At 36.0% G+C, this 21,390-nt stretch overlaps 2 protein-coding genes across 2 annotated transcripts in view; one reads left to right on the top strand and one right to left on the bottom strand.

Annotated features, from left to right (window-relative positions):
• LOC134677397 (gelsolin, cytoplasmic-like) overlaps positions 1-21,390 on the top strand; it is a 90,877-nt gene that overhangs the window by 52,551 nt on the left and 16,936 nt on the right. Inside the window, exons 10-11 of the mRNA XM_063535850.1 lie at positions 19,964-20,081; positions 21,069-21,192. Coding sequence (XP_063391920.1) covers positions 19,964-20,081; positions 21,069-21,192 — 242 coding nt within the window. The remainder of the gene's footprint in view (positions 1-19,963; positions 20,082-21,068; positions 21,193-21,390) is intronic.
• Positions 10,476-11,813, bottom strand: LOC134677519 (uncharacterized). The gene is made up of 3 exons (XM_063535985.1): positions 11,412-11,813; positions 11,188-11,307; positions 10,476-11,092 (listed from the first exon to the last, which is right to left on the bottom strand). Exons 1-3 carry the CDS (start codon positions 11,545-11,547, stop codon positions 10,977-10,979), a joined length of 372 nt encoding a protein of 123 aa, XP_063392055.1. The 5' UTR covers positions 11,548-11,813; the 3' UTR covers positions 10,476-10,976.

A 21,390-nucleotide genomic window follows, 5' to 3' on the forward strand; every position in this document is an offset into this window, starting at 1 on the left:
TTACACTTATTATGTTGACAAAATACGCCAAGTTTGTAATCTTACAATCTTAACTACAAGGGGGTGCTCAAACACTTTGAAATTTTTCAAATTGTATGAAATAAAAAAAAATAAGTTACTATTTTTTCGATTTTTATGTAAGTAGTAGTTTTCACATTATTTGAAAGTGTGATTTAAAAGATATTATTTTGAAAGAAAATGTTTTTCTACTTCAAAACTTATACATCACATGTGCAAATAGTGTGAAACCAGATATTTAAATAAAATTCTGAATCATAAATACTCTTTTTGTTGGGTTTCAAACAACATACAAAATTTCAACGTGGTTAAGCACCCCCTTGTATAGTTCGTTTTTTTAGCATTAGAAAGAACTTGCAAGAAGGTAAGCGATCTTAGCATGTCTTTTAATTGAAAAACGCTTTTCAAAATTCAAAAACTATTACTTATGAAAGCAGACGAATATAAATGATCGTACTAGATTAATAATTGTTACATACACTCGCGTGCAAAAGTATTGCATCACTTTGCATTTTTTCAACTGCACCCAATAATTTTGTAAACCGGTTATTTCCATTAATTATTTTAATGGGATCATGTCCCTTGAAGTTTTAGCTTTACGAAAAGTTAAAAAACATGGAAAACGGCCCAGTATTTTTCAAATTATCGGCATTTTCCCGATTTGTGAGCGGTTTCGCATTATCACGCGCACGAGTTGCGCTACCCTTGACCCCTATAAAACGGGGGGTAGGGGAGGGGTTGTTATCAGTCTTGTTGAAAAGACACTTATCAAAAGTTGACCGGTACACATCTCCGCATATTTTCCCGTGAAGAAGACCTGTGAAAAATGGAAACCACTGAAGCTGAAGTCCGCCAAGTCGTGCAGCTCCTGCAAGAGGGGCGTAGCCAACGTTCAGTAGCTGCCACGCTGAATTTAAGTCAATCTACAGTTTGCAGAGTTTACCAAAGGTTCCAACGGACTGGATCCTTTATTTCAAGACCAAGAAGCGGCCGCAAAAAGTGTACATCAGAGAGGGACGACCGCTTCATTGTCACAACATCTCTCCGAGATCGACACCTGACAAGCGTTGCCATCCAGCAGCGTCTGCGTGAGATACGAGGAGTGGCTGCCAGTGAGTGGACAATAAGAAGAAGACTCAAGAAAGCGAATTTGACACCCAGGAGGCCTGCAACAGGGCCCAGATTGCTGGCGCGACACCGTACAGCCCGAAGAGAGTTTGCAGAAAATCATATGGACTGGACCATTGAGCAATGGACCCCAGTTCTCTTCTCGGACGAGTGCAGAATATGTTTGAATGGATGTGACCGAAGAGGAAGAGTCTACAGAAGGCCAGAAGAACGGTTCGCCCAATGTTGCTTCTCCGAAAGGGTCGCCTATGGCGGTGGATCCGTGATGTTCTGGGGCGGCATTCCCTACGACGCGCGAACAGAGCTGGTTTTCGTGCCTGGCGGGGGCCGTGGCGGTGGATTGACCGCTGCAAAATACATTACTGACATCCTGGAGGAACATGTTGTTCCTTATGCCGGATAATGCCCGTGTCATACCGCTAGGGCCACCGCAGCCTACCTTCTCGAAGTGGGCATCGACACTATGGACTGGCCAGCGATGAGCCCGGACCTTAACCCCATTGAACACGTGTGGGACTACCTGAAAAGGAGGATTCGGAAGCGGAATCCTGCCCCGGCCAATGTTGAGGAGCTGAAGGGAGCCTTGCTGGAGGAGTCGGACGCAATTCCACAAGATTTCATTAGAAAATTAATTAGGTCTATGAAAAACCGCTTGATATGTGTGAGGAGGGCTAGGGGTGGCAACACCAGGTATTAATTTAATAATAATAATTTATTTTGTATTAAATAAATGACTTTTATTCTTAACTTTCCTAAATTTATTTCTCGACCATTATGTCGCTACTTTCAGTTTCTGATTTTTTTTAGTCTTCAGATTTGAAATTTCATTAAATTTCCCAATTCTAATGCGTTAGATTATAAGCTTTCAGTTGATACCAAAATTTTCAGAATCGGCTCTAGAATTACAAAGATATTGGGTGCGGACGAAAAAATGCAAAGTGATGCAATACTTTTGCACGCGAGTGTATTTGCCGTAAGTTATTTTTAAAATGTGTTTTTCAATTAAAAGACACATCAAGATTGTTTACCTAATTTCTAATGCTAAAAAAAACGAAGTATAGTTGAGATAAATTAAGAAACTTGGTGTATTTTATCAACATTTTTTTTATATGAAATAAAATAAAATAAAAAATAGTTTATTCAAGTAGGCATATTACAATGCGCTTATGAACGTCATATAAATTTACCGGCTCCAACCGTACACCTCTGCCCCGAGAAGATTTAAATCCCCCCTCAATTGGAGGAGGGTATCCCAATATGGGACCGGCAACAAACTCGGCGGGACACATCTTTTCAAAACATTATTACATCTTATAATTAACATGCATTACGAGTAATTAAGAAAAATACAATTTAAATTACTATAGAATTCATGCAATTATACTCAGTGAGTACATAACTTTATAGAATTTGATATAAAAAATAAACATACAGGGTGAAATTTAATTCACTGGCCATATTCATTCCCGGCACTAGGTTACACTTAAGGAACCTATTTAGCGAAAAAAAAGAGTACACTTTTTTTTAATTTTCATTTTTCAATTTTTAAATATTTTCCACGAGTCGTGGTCACCCTATTACCACAAATGTAAACAAACCTAATAGTAGGTTTTAACAACAACATCAGCAAAACCCTTATCTGACCTTCACTAAACCTTATAATCGTTGCAATAGAGTCCACCCAGTTAGTGTTGGCGATGGTAGGCAGGTTTATCAATTTCGAGGGTAGTCTAAACTAAACCATTCCGCGCTAGCGGTAAACATAACGGTAAGCATAAATGATTAGTCACTCGTCACTCACCAACGTTAAAATAATAATCGCGCGCGTACTAAGGTTAAAAAAATGTTTTCGAACCGGGAATATTACGAAGTGGTACGGTGTGTTATTTATTAAGTGGTGAGTGTTTACGTGGTGCACAAATATTATACGAAATGGAATCCGTTCCACGCCTTCGCAGACAAGGATTGAATCCAAGAGTACCATCTCGTGGGACTTTCGTTAATTGCGCCGATTTTTAATCAAATGTACGTAAGTCGATTCAATTTTTTAAATACGCCTGAATGCAAAGATTACTGACCTAGTTTTTACTCATTGTTTTTAAAAGATCACAAAATATGCCAATTGCATCACAAGAATTTTCCCAAATATCATAAATATGTTTAATAAGTACCGAAGCAGCATCGGTCGTGGAACGGCCCTTTGTGAAACCAAACTGATTGCTTGTGAGCAAAGTATGTCTGTTGAAGTGACCCAGTAGATCATTTAACATTAACTTTTCAAAAACTTTACTTAGTACAGGAAGTATTGATATTGGACGGTAATTAGCCATATCACTCGAATCACCCGATTTAAAAAGAGGTATGACTTTGCTATATTTCATAAGATCTGGAAAGACTCCTTGTAAAATTGAAATATTATAAATTACGGCTAAGTAAGGCGCTATTACGTCCAAGACATGACTAATGACTCTAACGGATGTTCCCCATAAGTCTTCCGTTTTCTTTAAATTGAGTGACTTGAATGTTTTAACAATAATTGCTGAATCTACTAGACTAAACTCAAAGTTAATATTACATTTCTTAACATTAGCACAAAGTAAGGAATGAGCTCGAGACGAAGATGAATGTAGACATTTCGTGGTATTAATAGCTATTTTAGAAAAATAATCTTCGAATGCCGAGGCAACATCGTTGTTTGACATAGTCTGTTGTTTATCCGAGACAATGTTGACTTGACAATCGCGTGATTTACATTTACCAGCTTCCTTATTTATAATATTCCATGTTGTCTTCACTTTGTTGTCCGACACTTTCAGTTTAGAACTTGTATAGTTTGCTTTGGCTGTTAAACACACTCTATGTATATACTTAGTTATAGTACCTAGTTAATAAGGAAAGTTTGCATGCTTCTTTAAGTAAATGTACTCACTTAAATTACCTACTGTCCAACTATGTTTACAACTACATTTTTGCAAATAAATATCTTTATCTTTATCTTTAACATAATAAGTGTAACAAAATAAGGGGGTGCCCCTTAGGAAAAAAAATGTTTTTTGAACCACCCTAACATATAGTGATACTGGTGTATTTTAAACAAACCAAGCATTTACATTCAGAATTGTAACATTTGATGAAGTGAAACTGCTGATGATGATCAGAATGGAACTCTTCAACGATGCATAGCTCATGTTTGGGGATTTGTCCTCTTCGTTATGTTTGTTAAGCACGTTAGATTTTTAAGTCATATTTTCGTGAAGCTCAAGTTCTGATGATGGGATCCATAAGGAATCGAGGGAACTCTACAAATCTTAATGGCATAGTATAGTGACTCTTGTATTTTCATCAGGCAAACAAGTATTTACATTAAGAACAGTGGCATTTGATGAACTGGTATTGCTGATGGTGATCAGAACGGAACTCCTCGACGACTTGTCTTTTTCTAATTGATTGTTAAGCAAGTTACCCCACTGGCAAAACAAGCAAGATTTTGAATTCGACTTCTACCTGAACCTGGACCCGGACGCGGACCCGGACTCGAGATCGCGAATTCGGACACGGACCCGTTTTCTATTTGGTTGGTGTAAATGGAGTTGGTGAATTTTTTGATTAATTCGGGCGAAAACTGGAAGGTTAGGTATCATAAAATGTTCATGAAGAGAAATTGTAAGAGATGGTATCATTACCAACAACTGTGGAAAATACTGTTTAGTTACTCTTTATTTAAAAATAGCAAAATCAAATTGCATGATTTCATTCGTTTTCTCCACTGTACACAGAATAAGTAATGATATTTAGACTAGACAAAAAAATTCAAAATCGCTATCCTTCTTGATGCGACTGGCAAATCATATTACTTTTTGGCAACCGGGTTTTTTAACCTAATTAGACCCCACTGAATCCGAATCCGAATTCGGTTGCTCGATCGAAATCTTGACCGGAAGTGAGATATTTGACATTAAAGGTCCGTTTTTTTCGTTTTTCGTAAATAACTCTTAAACGGTGGTGTATAGCAAAAAATGTTCTATTACATAAGTAATCTGCATAAAATTGCCTACAAGAAAGATTCAGTACAATTTTTCGCTAGGATCAATATTCAAAGAGATTTTAACGCGGGAAATTTAATTATAATCACTTCTAAGGTCCCGTTTTTTAGGTTTTCGTAAATAACTCATAAACGGTGGCCAATATCAAAAAATGTTATTAGACGTTAATAATCGACACAAAATTTTGAAAAAAAAAGATTCAGTACACTTTTTGCAGGGATCAATATTTAAAAAGATAATAAAGAGGGAAAGTTAATTATACTAAATTCTAAGGTTCCTTGTTTTTATTTTTTCGTTAATAATTTGAAAAGAATGACTCATAGCAAAAAAAATCTTATACATAAATAATAAACGTAAAATTTCCTACAAGAAACATGCAGAACACTTTTCGCTAGGATCAATATTCAAAAAGACAAAGCAGCGGGTAAGTTAATTATAATCAATTTTAAAGTCCCTTTTTAGTTTTTTGTAAATAACTCGTAAACGGTGTCCCATAGCGAAATAGGTTTTTAAGAATAAATTATCTACATAAAATTTCCTCCAAAAAATATCCAGAACACTTTTCTCTAGGATCAATATTTCAAGCGATATTAAAGGAAGAAAGTTAATTACAATCAGTTCACAGGTCACTTTTTTTTAGTTTTTCGTAAATAACTCGTAAACGGTGGCCCGTTGCAAAACAATATTCTACATAAATATTAAACATAAAATTGTCCACAAAAAAGGTTCTGTACACTTTTTCGCTACGATCAATATTTAAAGAGGTATTAAAGGGGGTAAATTAATTATAATCAATTTCCAGGTCCCTATTTTTAGCTTTACGCCTGTATAGGTAAAGAACTATTTTATTATATTTTATTTTCAAAATTTAGACCCAGTAGTTTCGGAGATAAAGGGGGGGGGGTGGTATTTTTTTGTATTTTAATGTTTTATTTTGGGGAAGGGGGCTTTATCTCCGAAACTACTGGGTCTAAAATTTTGAAAAGATATACAGAATAGAATCCATAGATGACAGGAAAACCTATTAGAATTATGCAGTCAAGCGCGAGTCGGACATTACTTAGTTTTTGAACCGATCCCTACAGGTTTTTTAAAGGCAATTCACTCGCGTTTCACATATATAAAATACACTGTTAAAAATTGGGTAATGTACGGAACCCTTGCAACGCGAGTCCGACTCGCGCTTGACCGGTTTTTATTCATTTTGAGGTACGGAATCCTAAAAAGAGAAAAGTGTTCCATATGTCTTTCGTAGAAAATTTTATATCGATTATTTATTTACAAGAACATTAAGAACTTATTTTGCTATGAGCCTTATTTTACGAGTCCTTTGCGAAATCCTAAAAATAGGGACCTGGAAATTGATTATAATTAACTTACCCCCTTTAATATCTCTTTAAATATTGATCGTAGCGAAAAAGTGTACAGAACCTTTATTGTGGACAATTTTATGTTTAATATTTATGTAGAATATTGTTTTGCAACGGGCCACCGTTTACGAGTTATTTACGAAAAACTAAAAAAAAGTGACCTGTGAACTGATTGTAATTAACTTTCTTCCTTTAATATCGCTTGAAATATTGATCCTAGAGAAAAGTGTTTTAGATGTTTTTTGGAGGAAATTTTATGTAGATAATTTATTCTTAAAAACCTATTTCGCTATGGGACACCGTTTACGAGTTATTTACAAAAAACTAAAAAGGGACTTTAAAATTGATTATAATTAAATTACCCGCTGCTTTGTCTTTTTAAATATTGATCCTAGCGAAAAGTGTTCTGCATGTTTCTTGTAGGAAATTTTACGTTTATTATTTATGTATAAGATTTCTTTTGCTATGAGTCATACTTTTCAAATTATTAACGAAAAAATAAAAACAAGGAACCTTAGAATTTAGTATAATTAACTTTCCCTCTTTATTATCTTTTTAAATATTGATCCCTGCGAAAAGTATACTGAATCTTTTTTGTTCAAAATTTTGTGTAGATTATTAACGTCTAACAACATTTTTTGATATTGGCCACCGTTTATGAGTTATTTACGAAAACCTAAAAAACGGGACCTTAGAAGTGATTATAATTAAATTTCCCGCGTTAAAATCTCTTTGAATATTGATCCTAGCGAAAAATTGTACTGAATCTTTCTTGTAGGCAATTTTATGCAGAATACTTATGTAATAGAACATTTTTTGCTATGTGCCACCGTTTAAGAGTTATTTACGAAAAACGAAAAAAAGGGACCTTTAATGTCAAATATCTCACTTCCGGTCAAGATTTCGATCGAGCAACTGGCAAATTCGGATTCAGCGGGGTCTAATTAGGTTAAAAAACCCGTTTGCCAAAAAGTAATATGCTTTGCCAGTCGAAATCGATTTTATGAAAAATATGACCAGTCTAATTACTATATATGTTCAGAATATTATTTGAATAAACTTAGGATAGGAAATAAAATGTGTGTTTTTATATCTTTAAACCCAATTACTAAGTAGACTGCACATACATTAAAGTCACATTAAAATTCCATTTTGCGAAATAGAGATTTCAACCTTTAACTTTGCAAAAGTAGATAATTGAAATATTCTAAAAGCAATAAAAATAGATTAGGTGACATTCGAGCTACAATGACATTAGTTTGGGTTCAAGGCAAGGTTGCAGGGCCTCAACAAGGGAAAAAAGGGGGAGGGACTGTTGGCCTGGCTCAGTGAGCCAGAACTCACCCACTTATCCCTACTACTGCCGTAAGCAGGTAATGAATTCCCTATGTATTAAGTTTAGGTTTAATAAATTATAAATATATTTTATTAGTAACATAATTATATACAAATATGTATAAGCATAAAGTAATAAATAAGCCTACAGCTATTAATAATGTCCGTAATCTGTATAATCCCAAAATACGGATCCCTCGTATGTGGATGCTGCTTACATAATCTCGTCTGTCAAGGTGTTTCGGCAGGAAAGGCCTTGGCAGACTTATAAATTCCTGAAATGAGGGTTCATACCTACCGACTAGAATTGGTTTCATGGTGGTATCAGATGGGTTAGTGTACGGTAACCGATGGTCATCTTGCTTATAATCTCGTCTGCCTAGGTGTTTCGGCAGGAAAAACCTTGGCAGACTTATATATTTCTAAAATGGGGGTTCATACCTACCGACTGGAATTGGTTTCATGGTGGTATCAGATGGGTTAGTGTAGGGTAACCGATGCCGACCTTGCTTACATAATCTCGTCTGCCATGGTGTTACGGCAGGAAAAGCCTTGGCAGACTTATATATTCCTGAAATGAGGGTTCATACCTACCGACTGGAATTGGTTTCATGGCGGTATCAGATGGGTTAGTGTACGGTAACCCATGGTCATCTTGTTTATAATCTCGTCTGCCAAGGTGTTTCGGCAGGAAAAACCTTGGCAGACTTATATATTCCTAAAATGGGGGTTCGTACCTACCGACTGGAATTGGTTTCATGGTGGTATCAGATGGGTTAGTGTAGGGTAACCGATGCCGACCTTGCTTACATAATCTCGTCTGCCATGGTGTTACGGCAGGAAAAGCCTTGGCAGACTTATATATTCCTGACATGAGGGCTCATACCTACCGACTGGAATTGGTTTCATGGTGGTATCAGATGGGTTAAATTAGGGGTCCCGTTGGCCACCTTTGAGAGCGTCTGCCAAGCACTTCCGGCAAAAAAAATACTGGCAGACTTCGCTTTTATGTGTCTACATGTAAATTTCTAACTGCTGCCATAACTATTATTTCGGTATCAGATGGGTTAAATCAGCCCCCTTTTTTCGCACCGGAAGTGGCCTTCTTTTTCGTACTTTCGGCAAGTTCCGCCGTGGCAGACTATCGAATTCGGACTTAGCATCACTTTTATGGGAAACCATTGTGCATTTCATCGTGGTATCAAGTCGGTTAGAAAATTTGCGGCCGGCTCTTCTACTATTAGGAGTATTTGTGAACATCGAAAGTTCACTCTCTTCTCTGCTTCTTTTATTAATGCGCTGCTTTTGCATAATATTGAACTTGGTTCTCATATGACATTTATATTTTTGATAGGATTAAAAATTACTTTATTTGTGTTTTATTTTGAAGTTTTGAACTCGGGTTAATTACAGGCGATTATTTATTAAGCATAAATATTTCCCTTGTGCTATTAAAGTAAACCTTCACAAGGGAAATATTTATGCTTCCCGTTGTACTTATAAAGTTAGTAATAATAAAAAGTCACATATTGTATAATGGAGCTGAACTGAAGGTAGGTGAAAGAAAACACAATTTAGTTTCAATCTACTTTTAATATTGTTAGTTTATAAAGAAGGTGCCTATTTATTTAAGAATCATAATCGAAATCGGATTCAAGAAATTCAATTCCTGACAGAGAACTATCACTGTCATTGTCACTTTCCCGAACTTCTATTATGAATGGAGCTAGTTCAGTGTCTGTAATGTTGTCCTTAGACTTGTATTTTCGTTCCACATTTATTACATGGTCTGTACTTTTTTTCCAATCTTCCGGGGTAATCATTGCAAAACATTCTCGGATCAAGTTTTCCGTATCTGAACCCGGTAGCCCCACATTTCTGCTGGCTATTTTTCGCTTTGTGAGGCTCCATATCAACTCAATAGCGTTTAGATCGCAATGGTATGGAGGCAATTTAAGGCCCATGCTGCTTCAATAACTCCTCTGCTGCATATATGGGACCAATTTTATTTTCCTCAACGAGGCACATCAATTCCTCCTTTTTGAAACACTCTTCATATGGGATATTATTTTCCCTTAGCCATTTTTGAATATCAGCCTTTAAGCTGTGCATGGTTGGAGGCTTATTTATTTGTGTTACATGGTAACTGGCATTGTCCATAACAATTACACTGGGCTCAGTCAAATTTGGGATTAACATCGGCGGAAAGTCGCCAGCCTGTCGGTATTCTACAGGCTGCACTTCGGGGAGTGTGCCCAAGAGCTACACGAGCTTATTCCACCGTCCCCATTCTACCATCGGACTTTTAGACGCACGGCCGGTTTCCATCCTTACATGGTAGATATTCCACCAATTCGCACGAAGCGCTTTGCTTCTACTTTTCTTATGCGCACTGCCAAGGAATGGAATTCCCTGCCGGCGTCTATATTTCCGTGTTCTTATAACCCGGCAACCTTCAAATCAAGAGTGAACAGGCACCTTCTGGGCGAGCTCTCTCCATCGTAGGCCACGTCTACGCCTCGGCTAGTCTGTGGCCATGAGTAAGCCCATTCATAATAAATAAAAAAAAAAAAACATTTCTCGTAGCCACTTTAAAAAATTAGAACTGTTCATGTCATCATGATAGTCAGCTGCTTTGGATTTTGTGCTAAAAACAAGCAAAGCATTGGGCACAAATCCTTGCTCTGATCCAGCATGCACTATAATATGCCGCTTACCCGAGGAAATTTTTTCAACTAAACCGGAAGTTGAAGGCCCTTGCCATGACTTCTTCGGTCTGTAATTTTGATGGACATATGTCTCATCAAGATACACAATATTTTTTCCTTCTTCCCGTTTTTTATGTATAGCTCTAAGAAACCTTTGCCTCCACCCAGATATTTCAAACTTTTCCATGAGGATGGAGCGCTCTTCTTTATTTTTTTTAAACTCAAATCCGTTCTCGTGTAGTATTTTCCTCAGTGTTTCACAACATCCTGAGAATCCTATAGATTCTTTCAAATCCGCATGTAAGGCTCTTAGAGTAGGTACCTGCTTTTTGACGCAATAAAACTCATTAATTTTATTACGGATGGCTGACACATCAAAATTGTCTAGACACAGTTGGTGGCCGGGGTCGTTTTTTCCCTGGCGTATTCCATTGGCCTTGGTTAATAGAACCCTCTTTTTTAATTGTGCGTAGTGTACGAATGCTTGCACCTGAAAAAAAAACAGTTTTAACAATAGGAATTTTAACAAAAGAACACTAAAATATTAATAAACCTAGATGTGAAAATATAGATTATTTATATTACCTGTCATAGTAGACACTTTCTCTAAATAACTTGATTCTGATGCGTTATTATCAATAACATTCTTCAGTTCGCTTGCTAGCTTTTGAATAGTTTCTCTAACATTTTCGTCATCTACGCCCGCTGTAATATAAATAAATCATAAGTTTAGTAATACAAACAAATGTTCCTATCTCGTAAATTAAATTTGGTACAAGAAGCATCAACATTGTTTGATAATGACTTACCGGTCGCCTGAATGATTTCGTCCAATATTCGCTTCTTTTCTAGTAATCTCTCATTTTCGTCGTGTCGAACTTGATTATAGTTACAGATTATCTTAAATAACATGCTCCTCACACTGCTTCTAATCGGTTTAGCCATTATAATACGATATAAACTATAAACTTCCGTAACGAATGAACTAACATGAGAATTTGAGAATCTAGGTTATGTGTAAACTCGTTTGACAATATTTTTGACACTTTTGACAGCTAAAATTATTGCCATATATAGAATTCTCTAAAAACGCTTGTGCAGCGACTCGCTGGTCAAACATATGTTTGCAAATAAAAACTCACATAAATGTGACACAAATATCAATATTGTTTGGTAACAGAAGCTGTCAACATTTTGACAGTTGTTTGACACTTTTGACAGCTAAAATTGTTGCCATATGAAGAATTCTGTAAAAATGCTTGTGCAGCGACTCGCTGGTCAGACTCTAACCTGCTTTAAGATCTCGCATTTTTTAAATAACAGCAATTGTTATAGGTATCCAATAAAGCAAAGAAATAGAGTTTAATACTTGTTTATAATGTTATTTTGTTCCTATAAATACATATTTGGATTTTGCATAGAACTTGGCACTCTTTTAGATCTCCATTCTTTTTGCGGCGAACCCCACAGCCAAGCATAATTTTTGTATTGAACTTGGCTCTCCTTTTTTACATTTAGCTCAATAGTGGGACCGGATTTTTGCACTAAAAGTTTTGATAATTCTAAAGTTGAAAAAGTGATACTTATCTGATATAGGACATATTTTTAAGCATATATGCTATATATGATGAAAAGTTAGAACGAGCGTTAGATATAAATTAGGTATTTATATATTTTTAGTAATGATTTTTTAATATTGAATTAAAGTGCAATGTTTAAGTTCCATTGTTTATAATATGTATGACGCTTTATAATGTAAAATTATTAGAAATTTTTTTAACGTGCTTCTTTGTCAAACTACAATTAGCTTATTATTTTGTCGATATTGAATTAAAGTTTAATAAATCCACAACAACATATCTAAATTTATAAGTTAATAGGCAAGCTAAAAAGCTAGAAGAATAAGATATATGCTTTAGAATTAATATACGTTTTTTGTCCTATAAGATCTAATATTGAATTAGAGTCTGTAAAAATAAGTCTATTACTATAAAATAATATACGCAGCCATATTATGGAAAGTAAGAAATTTCTGTGTGTAGCTTGCATTGTAATAGTAAAATCTAGTTAAAAAGGCGCGAAATTCATACATACGCCGCGCTGGTCCGTCAGTCGCCGGCGCGGCGCTCGAGAGCCTATCATAGCCTACCTATACCTCGCCCCTCGCCCCACCTCCCGCTCAGTAACACTGTCTGTCTTTTCTTATCATTCATTTGTTTGTTTACCGTGCACATATATAAATTAGATGCGGACATTACGTGAAATTAAAATATCTTATTAAGTAAAAATACCTACAGCTGGTCAATCAGATCTTGTCAGTAGAAAGAGGCGGCAAATTTGAAAAATGTAGGTGCGAAGGGATATCGTTCCATATAAAATTTGAATTTCGCGCCTTTTTTTAGTGACAAGATTTGCTTGACCAGCTATATTTCATTATCTTGACTAATATTGTAATAAAAATGTACAAGATATTCACAACTATTTTTTACTATACATAGTTTGTCAAAGGGCTGTCTCATTTCAAACATAGACAGGGAGAATCATCATACTATCTTTGACTTACACTAGTACTAGCACCCAAAAGAAAAGGATGAATATAGTTTTTTGTTTTTATTTACTGACAAATTGGTTTGACCAACTATACCTATTTCTGGTTCCTATTGTCATGTCCTGTCCTATTCAACGTCAATATCATAATATGTATATTAAGTATAAACCAACTGATCAATATTACACGGTATACATCCTGAATATACAATAAGGTAAGTGGCCTCACTTACCTTATTGTATATTCCGTGTGGGCCGTATATGCCTATATACAGCCCACCTTAAATTAAAATGGTTTTTTTTTAATAAACAGGATATGAAGTATGAAAAACTCACTCAAATAGGTTTCTCATTTATTTAAGTTTCTTCATTATACCAAAATAGTTATAAAAATATTACGATACTCTTGGAAAATATACCTTTTATAAAAGTCCTATTATGGGCCTTATTGAACACTACCAGTGTATTACTTAATCCCGCAAAAAATAATCATTTTGACAGTAGGTAATAACAGATTTTATTGTGTTTAACTTAAGACTTATACATATACAAATAACAATATTTGATACTTCATAACAGGAGGATTTATTTATAATAAGTGAAAATAATTATTTTGGGTCTTAATAACTAAAGATATAAAAATTGTCTAGTTTACGCGAAAATAGTAGGTAACTAAACATAAATCTTTATTAGTTACAGTAGTCTCATCTTTTAACATCTGGGGGCACGGCAGTGCCCCCGCCAAGACGAGAAAAGCGCAAGGGCACTATCTACCTTTTCTCGAAGCGCTTCGTCGTTTTTTGGAACCCTCATAACTTGGGGTTGGATTATACCAGATAAACAAAGTTCTCGGACTTATTAAGCATATCAATTGCATAGCTCTTATACTTTAGCTTTTATTCATATCTAAAAACTTCGATTTCGTCACCGACTCACTCACTTGATGATCATCAATACCGGGTACTTCCTGAAGTCCTCTAAGAAGCTGAAATTTGGTATGTAAGATAGTTTTAGTACACAAACAACAAATAAATTCAAAAAAAAATTATCCCTAAGGGGATGAAGATGGGGTTTAATTTTGTATGGGAAATCAATAATCGCTGAACCGATTTAGTTGAAATTTGGTATGTAGATAGGTATTGTCATGGGGAAGGATATAGAATAGATTTCAACCTCAAAGTTTACCCTTACGGGGTGAAGGCAGATTTCAACCCCAAAGTTTACCCTTACGGGGTGAAGGGTTATATGGGGAATCAGTAAGAAGTACATTGTGTAACAGATGCCCCCAGATACTTATTTCAGGATTTTTAATAGTAAATCACCCCCAACCCTTTAAATTAGGGGATGGAAGATTGTCATAAACAACTTACAAAAAGAAGTGAAATCCCATCAAAAACATTTTGATGTACAATGTTGCCCAAACGAAACCATAAGGCTCGCACTGTCAAAAAGTTATCAGATCTCTTGCCAAGCTTCTAACTCTACAAGCCCTCTAACTTTACTAGCTCTACACCAAAAGTGAGTGGCTTGGCCGTTTCGTTTCTACAAGAACTATTGTATGTAAGTATAATACAAAAACCGCCCAAATGCGAGTCGCACTCGCGTTCCAAGGGTTCTGTACATTACACAATTTTTAACAATATATTTTTTTAAGAGAAAAGTGAGTAGTCTTTAAAAAACCCGTAGGTATCGGAAAACTAGGTACTTAAGTCCGACTCACGCTTGACTGCACATTTCTAATAGGTTTTCCTGTCATCTATAGGAAGAGAGCCAATATGTGTATTTTTTTCATAATTTTAGACCCAGTAGTTTCGGAGATAAGGGGGGAGGGGGGAATGGTCATTTTTTGCGTATTTTCTTAAATAACTTCTAAACTATTTATTTTAAAATTATGAAAAAATATATCTGAGATTCTTACAATGAGCCCCTTCGTTTGATATATATATATATATATATTTTTAATTTATTAACAATAAGCTAAATAAAGTACATTATTATTACAAGACCCATCGTGGGCAAAACCTTGAGGAGGTTTGTATGCCGATGGGGAGTTCGAGAAAATAACATGACAATATACATATCTATCTTATACTAATTAAAATTCTAACAAAATTCTCTTATATTAATTCATATTCTAATTCTCTTATATTAATTATAACAAGATATAGTTTTTTTTTCTTCTATTTATCATTCATCTCAAAAGTGACCCCTTTATTTGAATTTCTATTATTTACTTTACGTGTATGTCCTTGGGCTAGAGACTTACATGTGTATACCAAATTTCAACTTATTGGTGCAGTAGTTGCGGAGCAAATAGGCTGTGACAGACGGACAGCCAGACACACGAGTGATCCTATAAGGGTTCAGTATTTTTCCTTTTGAGGTACGGAACCCTAAAAATAATGAATTTAATAAATTTTTCACCTTATGCCCATGTGGCGGTAGCGAAACAGCCAAGCCACATATTTTGACTAAGGTGTAGAGTTAGTGAAGTTAGGGCTTGTAGAGTTTGAAGCTTGGCTCGACAAGAGATCTGACAACTTTTTGACAGTGCGAGTCTTATGGTTTCGTCTTAGCAACAAAATTTACATGAAAATGTGTTTGGTGGGATATTTTTTTACAGTAAAAATATTTATTCGTAACAGTAAGTATTATCTTTTAACATAATTTTTACAGTACATCTGGTGCTACATTACGACCGGTGCTATAATAAGCACGTTAAAGCACTCCCTTTGACCGTGTTTTAAAATTCGTCACTCGTTGCAAAATATCTATTTTTCGCAATTCTATCGTAAAAGAAAAGAAAACTAACGAAGAGGTTTTACGCATACGAGGGCCGCACTGAAAGTTTTGCGTAACTTTTGAATAAAATCATTTATAACCATAATAATACATTTATTGCTTCTCGAAATGTTTCCCTTTACATTCTATGCACATATTCACTCGCTCAGACCATTTTTGGAAGCATGAGGCCCAATCACTTGACTGCATGTTTTCGATGTGGTGATGAAACGTAGTAACTGCCTTATCCGGGGTCTTAAATGTCAAACCCCAAATTAAATCCTTAATTTTGGGAAATAGATAGAAGTCACAGGGTGCAATGTCTGGATTATAATCCGTATAAGAGACATTTTCCACGTTTTCGTAATTAAAAAATGTTTTTGCCTTTATTGCGGTATCGGTGGACGCATTATTATGACGCAGGAATATGCGGCTTCTCGGTCGTCTCTCGCGGTCTTTTTCAATGACTGCGGGCACACAAATGGTAGTGTACTACTCAGTATTTAACGTTCTTTTATTATTTAAAAGTACGGTACAAAAAAGTCGCGTTTAAAAAAAACAAACGATCAAAATGTTTGGCAACGCTTTTGGCTTGTTGAACTTCTATGGGCCTCCTGTCACCTTCGAAAGACCCATTGACTGGACTAATGCCTTTTTTCCGGATCGTAGCAGTAAATCCAGATTTCATCTCCTCTAACGATGTTATATACAGCATTTGAACTTTCTTGCTTGTACTTACGCAGCATTTCTCGGCACCAGTCAAAAAGTACCTGTTTTTGGACTGAAGTTAATTCGTGAGGAATCCAAAGACAACAAGGCTTCCCGACTTTTAAATATTCTTGTAAAATCTTTTGTATTTGTCTCATACCTATCCCTAATTGTCCTCAAATTTCGTCATAGGTGATTCGTGGGTTTTCTTCAATGAGTCGTCTCACAGTAGCCACGTTTCCTTGAATGATCGCCGTGGACGGTCGACCTTCACGAAAATCATTATCTAGAATAATACTGTCTCTACTAAATTCACCATACCAACGCCTCACGATGCTCAGATGTGGTGCTTCAATCCCAAAAGCATTTTGAAGGCAAGCACTACACTCTTGCGGAGTAAGCGAACTTTTAAAATCATAACAAAATCATAGCTCTAAAAATATTTTCGCGTTAAAGCCACGTTCAACGCACTGACTTACTTTGACAAGCCATTAAAAACAAAAGACGATCGATTTGTCGCCAACATTTGTCACATTCCATAATCAAAAGCCTGTATTTTTTTTTAATATACAATTCATAATTTAAATGTTTACCAGTGGCCAGTAGTGCAAAACATTCAGTGTGGCCTATGTAGTAGGAGAGAGGAGGAGTTTGTTAAGAACTATAGACAATAGAAGAGGAAGGATGCTTGGGCACCTGATACGACACGACGAATTTATCAAAAATATCATAGAAGGGAAAGTTGAAGCAAACAGGAAGAGGGGAAGACCAAGGAGAGCGTACATGGATCAAATAAAGGAAAAGATCAAAGTCGTGTCGTATCGGGCTGTCAAAGAGAAGGCGGAGGACCGCCAAACATGGAATTTGCTCCACCGACAAGAGTCATACTCTTAAATATATGATGATGATCGTAAATACCTACCTATGTATTAACAAAAAAAAGTCACTTGTAATTAGTTACTGCCTTTAAAAAGTATAAGTGCCTCAATGTTATTAGACTTTTTGATTCTTTAAAACGTCTTTAGGTCAATAAAGCAAGTGAAAAATTATTAGAGTTAGACCAAGAAAAGTCTGCAGCAATTTTGACAGCCCACGCAGTGCAAGTGTTATTTATAAGTCATAATTTCATAGAAGTTTCTTCAAATCGACCTTATTAATAAGAGATTAAAAATATTGAAAATTATCTTAAAATATTTTAATCTAATATTTCATCTCATACGTTCAATAAGGCCCGGGACTAGACCTTTTTACCTGCACTGACAGTGGGCCTTCTTAGCAACAAGTACAAATTCAGAATAATTGGGAATAATAGGGAGCAACTGCTATTTTTGAATGCTGGGCCTTGTTACCCGCCGGGCCTCATATACCTGCACCTCATCTACCTTATTTATTTGTTTTACAAGGGGAAAAGTTGTTGATTAACCGCTCGTGCTAATATTGATACCCAAACAAGCGAAACATTTTTTTTTATTAAATAGGAGGCAAACGAGCAGACGGATCATCTGGTGGTTAGCGATTACCGCCGCCCATGGACACCCGCAACACCAAGCAACCGCAACCAAGCGCATTGCCGACCTTTAAGATGGGGGTCTTTGAAGGTTTGAAGGTCGTATCGGACAGTTCATTCCACAGTTTGGCTGTTCGAGGCATTCACAAATTCAAACATTCTAAAATTGAACCACGAGCGTAGTTAGTGGTTCGTAAAGTTGAACCTTGAGCGTAGTGAAGGTTTCAAGGGACGAAGGTTAAATAAAATTTTCACAACATCAGCTCGTAAAGGCCCTCTTGATTGTTCGTAACGGATAAGAAAAGTGGCATTTAATTTGATGCAAATTTTGAGTTGTTACCGTAGGTAAATTGGATCAGTTGGTTGGTAATATTGATTTTAAAATGATAAATATTGAATAACGTCAGTTTGAAATTGATTTTATGATAAAGTAAATATTATCGGAGATGATCGCTCTTAAAAAATATATGTCGCTAGTCATTTATAACCTAAAAGCGCCAAATTACGCAAAATTATATTGAAATGACACCTGTGTATTGAATTTGAAGAATACTTTAACAAGGGTAGTTATCTGTATGACAATGCACCTAAAATAATTTTCAAATGTATCTATTATTTCTGTACTTAACACGATAACGAATTCTACGTAAACGAAACCGCGGGCAATCCCTAGTACATATAGAAATAAATAAGGGAAGGTAAGTTTCCATTAGTGTACTGTGTAAAATAACTATTTACCATTGATAATAATTTTATAAACGCTTTGCGTATTTTTAAGGGCACCGCGCTAACCGCTAGCCCGCGACCGTCGATCGCTGCCTCCTGCCACGGCGCACAGCGCGGCGCGCGCAAACGCCGCGCGTTTGAAATGTAACTTAATAGAAGCTCGGAATGCATACTTACGTATCAGTATTTAGTGTCGCCGTGATATTATATTTCTAATCTTTTGTGTGAGAAGTAAGATCTTTATTATGACCGTGTAATATTAACTCTACAAACTTTAATTCAATATTGGCTATACTGCTTAACGAGAAATCAATATCTAGACAAGCACATTGTCTACATTTCTAACTTTTTACATGTATACTAAGTTGATAGATAATATCGTAATTTTGCAATATCAGCTACTCTAATTCTGTATTTTCATAATAATTCCTGTTTTTACGTTCACCAGAAAGCAGCTGTTCCAGATTTCTAAAAACCGAATAGTGTGAATAAATTAAAGTGTTATTGAATATGTTAAAGTTTTTTGTAACTTTAATTTTATATTTACATAGTTATTTAGCAAAAATTAAAAATTTAAATATGGCCGAACGCTCCACCTAAAATTTTCTAACTTTTTACATGAATGTTATTTAACATGCTTACAATAACATATCAAAAAAGAAAAAACTTTAATGTTATCAAAACCCATTTTTGTTCCACCGCTGGTCTAATTTATGTTTTTGAATGGGATTATATTATTCTACAATACAAAGCAATACTCTTTATGGTACATACTGAACTAGGAAAACAAAACTATTAATAATATACATCTATCGATACAGTAATAAGCTATCGCATTCGACTCGCTCACTTAAATAATTTGTCTGTCAGAATACGTCTTATAGTTGTGATGTTGCTATTAAAAACGTCAATATCACGCTCTTTCGATAGTCCATTTAGACTTTTACCAGCTCGTAATAGAAAGCTATTCTTTCTATAATTTCGCGATGAAAATGGTATTGAGAGGGGAGGGAGGGGAGTGCAGGACAATCAATGTTACCATTTAAAATTTTAAGTATATAAGTATATATAATTAATATTGTTAACATTCAGTTGCCAGTGACCAGGGTGACAGAGGGCGCCGAGAGCTCAACCTTCAGACAGTTCTTCAACAACTGGGAGACCGTCAGTACGGGATACTCGTCCGTACGGAGCTATGTCTCCGAATTCGGTAAGAAATTGTCGTCTGATCGTGGTCATTCAGTCACCGTTAAATTGCCCTACACCTACATATACAGGGTAATTTTTGGACCATTAGCCATATTGTGCGAGGTGATTAGGTAGGCCATACTGAACAACTTTTTCTATGGGACCAACTCCGAAATCACCTAAATTTTTTTGGCCGTTTCACACATTTTGGTCGAGTGGATGTCGACGTTTTCTATGGGAAGGAATTTTTTTTGGGATCTCGGGGTTGGTCCCATAGAAAAAGTTGTTCAGTATGACCTACCTAATCACCTCGCACAATATGGCTAATGGTCCAAAAATAACCCTGTATAGATACTTAATCTTGGTTAGGCCCTGTAAAGTACTGTATTTACCTCAGTAAATCATACGATAATGTATTTCCAACGGTTCGCCAACACAAACATCACGCGATACGACCGGCTCTGTTCGCAGTCTGACATCGACTGGCCCTGTAACGTGACGTCACCAAGACGTAAGCGCTCGAGACGTTTATACACTACAGGCCCCCTATTTATTTTTGAAGTGAAAACTTCTTTAGCGGCGCTGAGCACTTTTTGAGGTGGGGAACGTATCATAATCAGGTCAATTATTTAAAACTGGACTTTTATTATTAAGCAATAAAGCTCAATGTTCCAATCTTGTACAGGCTGAAATACGAGGATCTCACAGTTACATTCTAACATTATATCACTCCTATGTAATTCAATAAAGCTGCATCTTGATGAAGTCGCTAATAAAAGTGAACTCTAAAACTAGTGAATAAAGCTCAAAATATCATGACCAATATTTAGATGCGAGAAATTTTAAACAAGCTCACTGACCAGCAATTTCGGAACTAACTAATTAAGGAGGATGGGTCAATACATAGTGCTGCTGACATTTTGGACTAGTCATTGAGTTTTCACTTCTGTCGGCACTCCCGGAGTGCAACCCGTTGTTTTTGAATACTACAATATACCGACCCTTGCAGATGCTGGCTACTATTCCGGAGACGCCGAAGAATCAGCCGCCACAGCCAAGCTGATCGGCAAAAGCGCTACCGCGAGAGGCTACATGCCCGATCTAGGGGCTGGTAGTCTGGAAGCCGTATTCAGGTATGCAAACACAATCACGAAATTAATTGACTTCAGTAAATAAATTGCTATCTGGGAGAACATATAAAAACTGAAAAATACGCGTTTTCCTAGAGATAAAACGATCCCCAAACACAAAAAGACACATATATAACCGCGTGGAAGAGTGGTGTTCTCTTAGCACAAGTCTAACAAGTATGTAAGTGCGAAAGGGACACG

This window comes from Cydia fagiglandana, chromosome 26 (genome assembly GCF_963556715.1).
Source record: "Cydia fagiglandana chromosome 26, ilCydFagi1.1, whole genome shotgun sequence".
Lineage (NCBI taxonomy): Eukaryota > Metazoa > Arthropoda > Insecta > Lepidoptera > Tortricidae > Cydia > Cydia fagiglandana.

What these genes read in the sequence shown, in the direction of transcription:
- LOC134677519 (XM_063535985.1), bottom strand. Translation starts at nt 11,547, where the DNA reads ATGGCTAAACCGATTAGAAGCAGTGTGAGGAGCATGTTATTTAAGATA. An exon ending in CGAAATCATTCAGGCGACCG is followed by an intron (nt 11,308 to 11,411) that starts GTAAGTCATTAT and finishes TTTATATTACAG; the next exon opens with CGGGCGTAGATGACGAAAAT. An exon ending in GAAAGTGTCTACTATGACAG is followed by an intron (nt 11,093 to 11,187) that starts GTAATATAAATA and finishes TTTTTTTTTCAG; the next exon opens with GTGCAAGCATTCGTACACTA.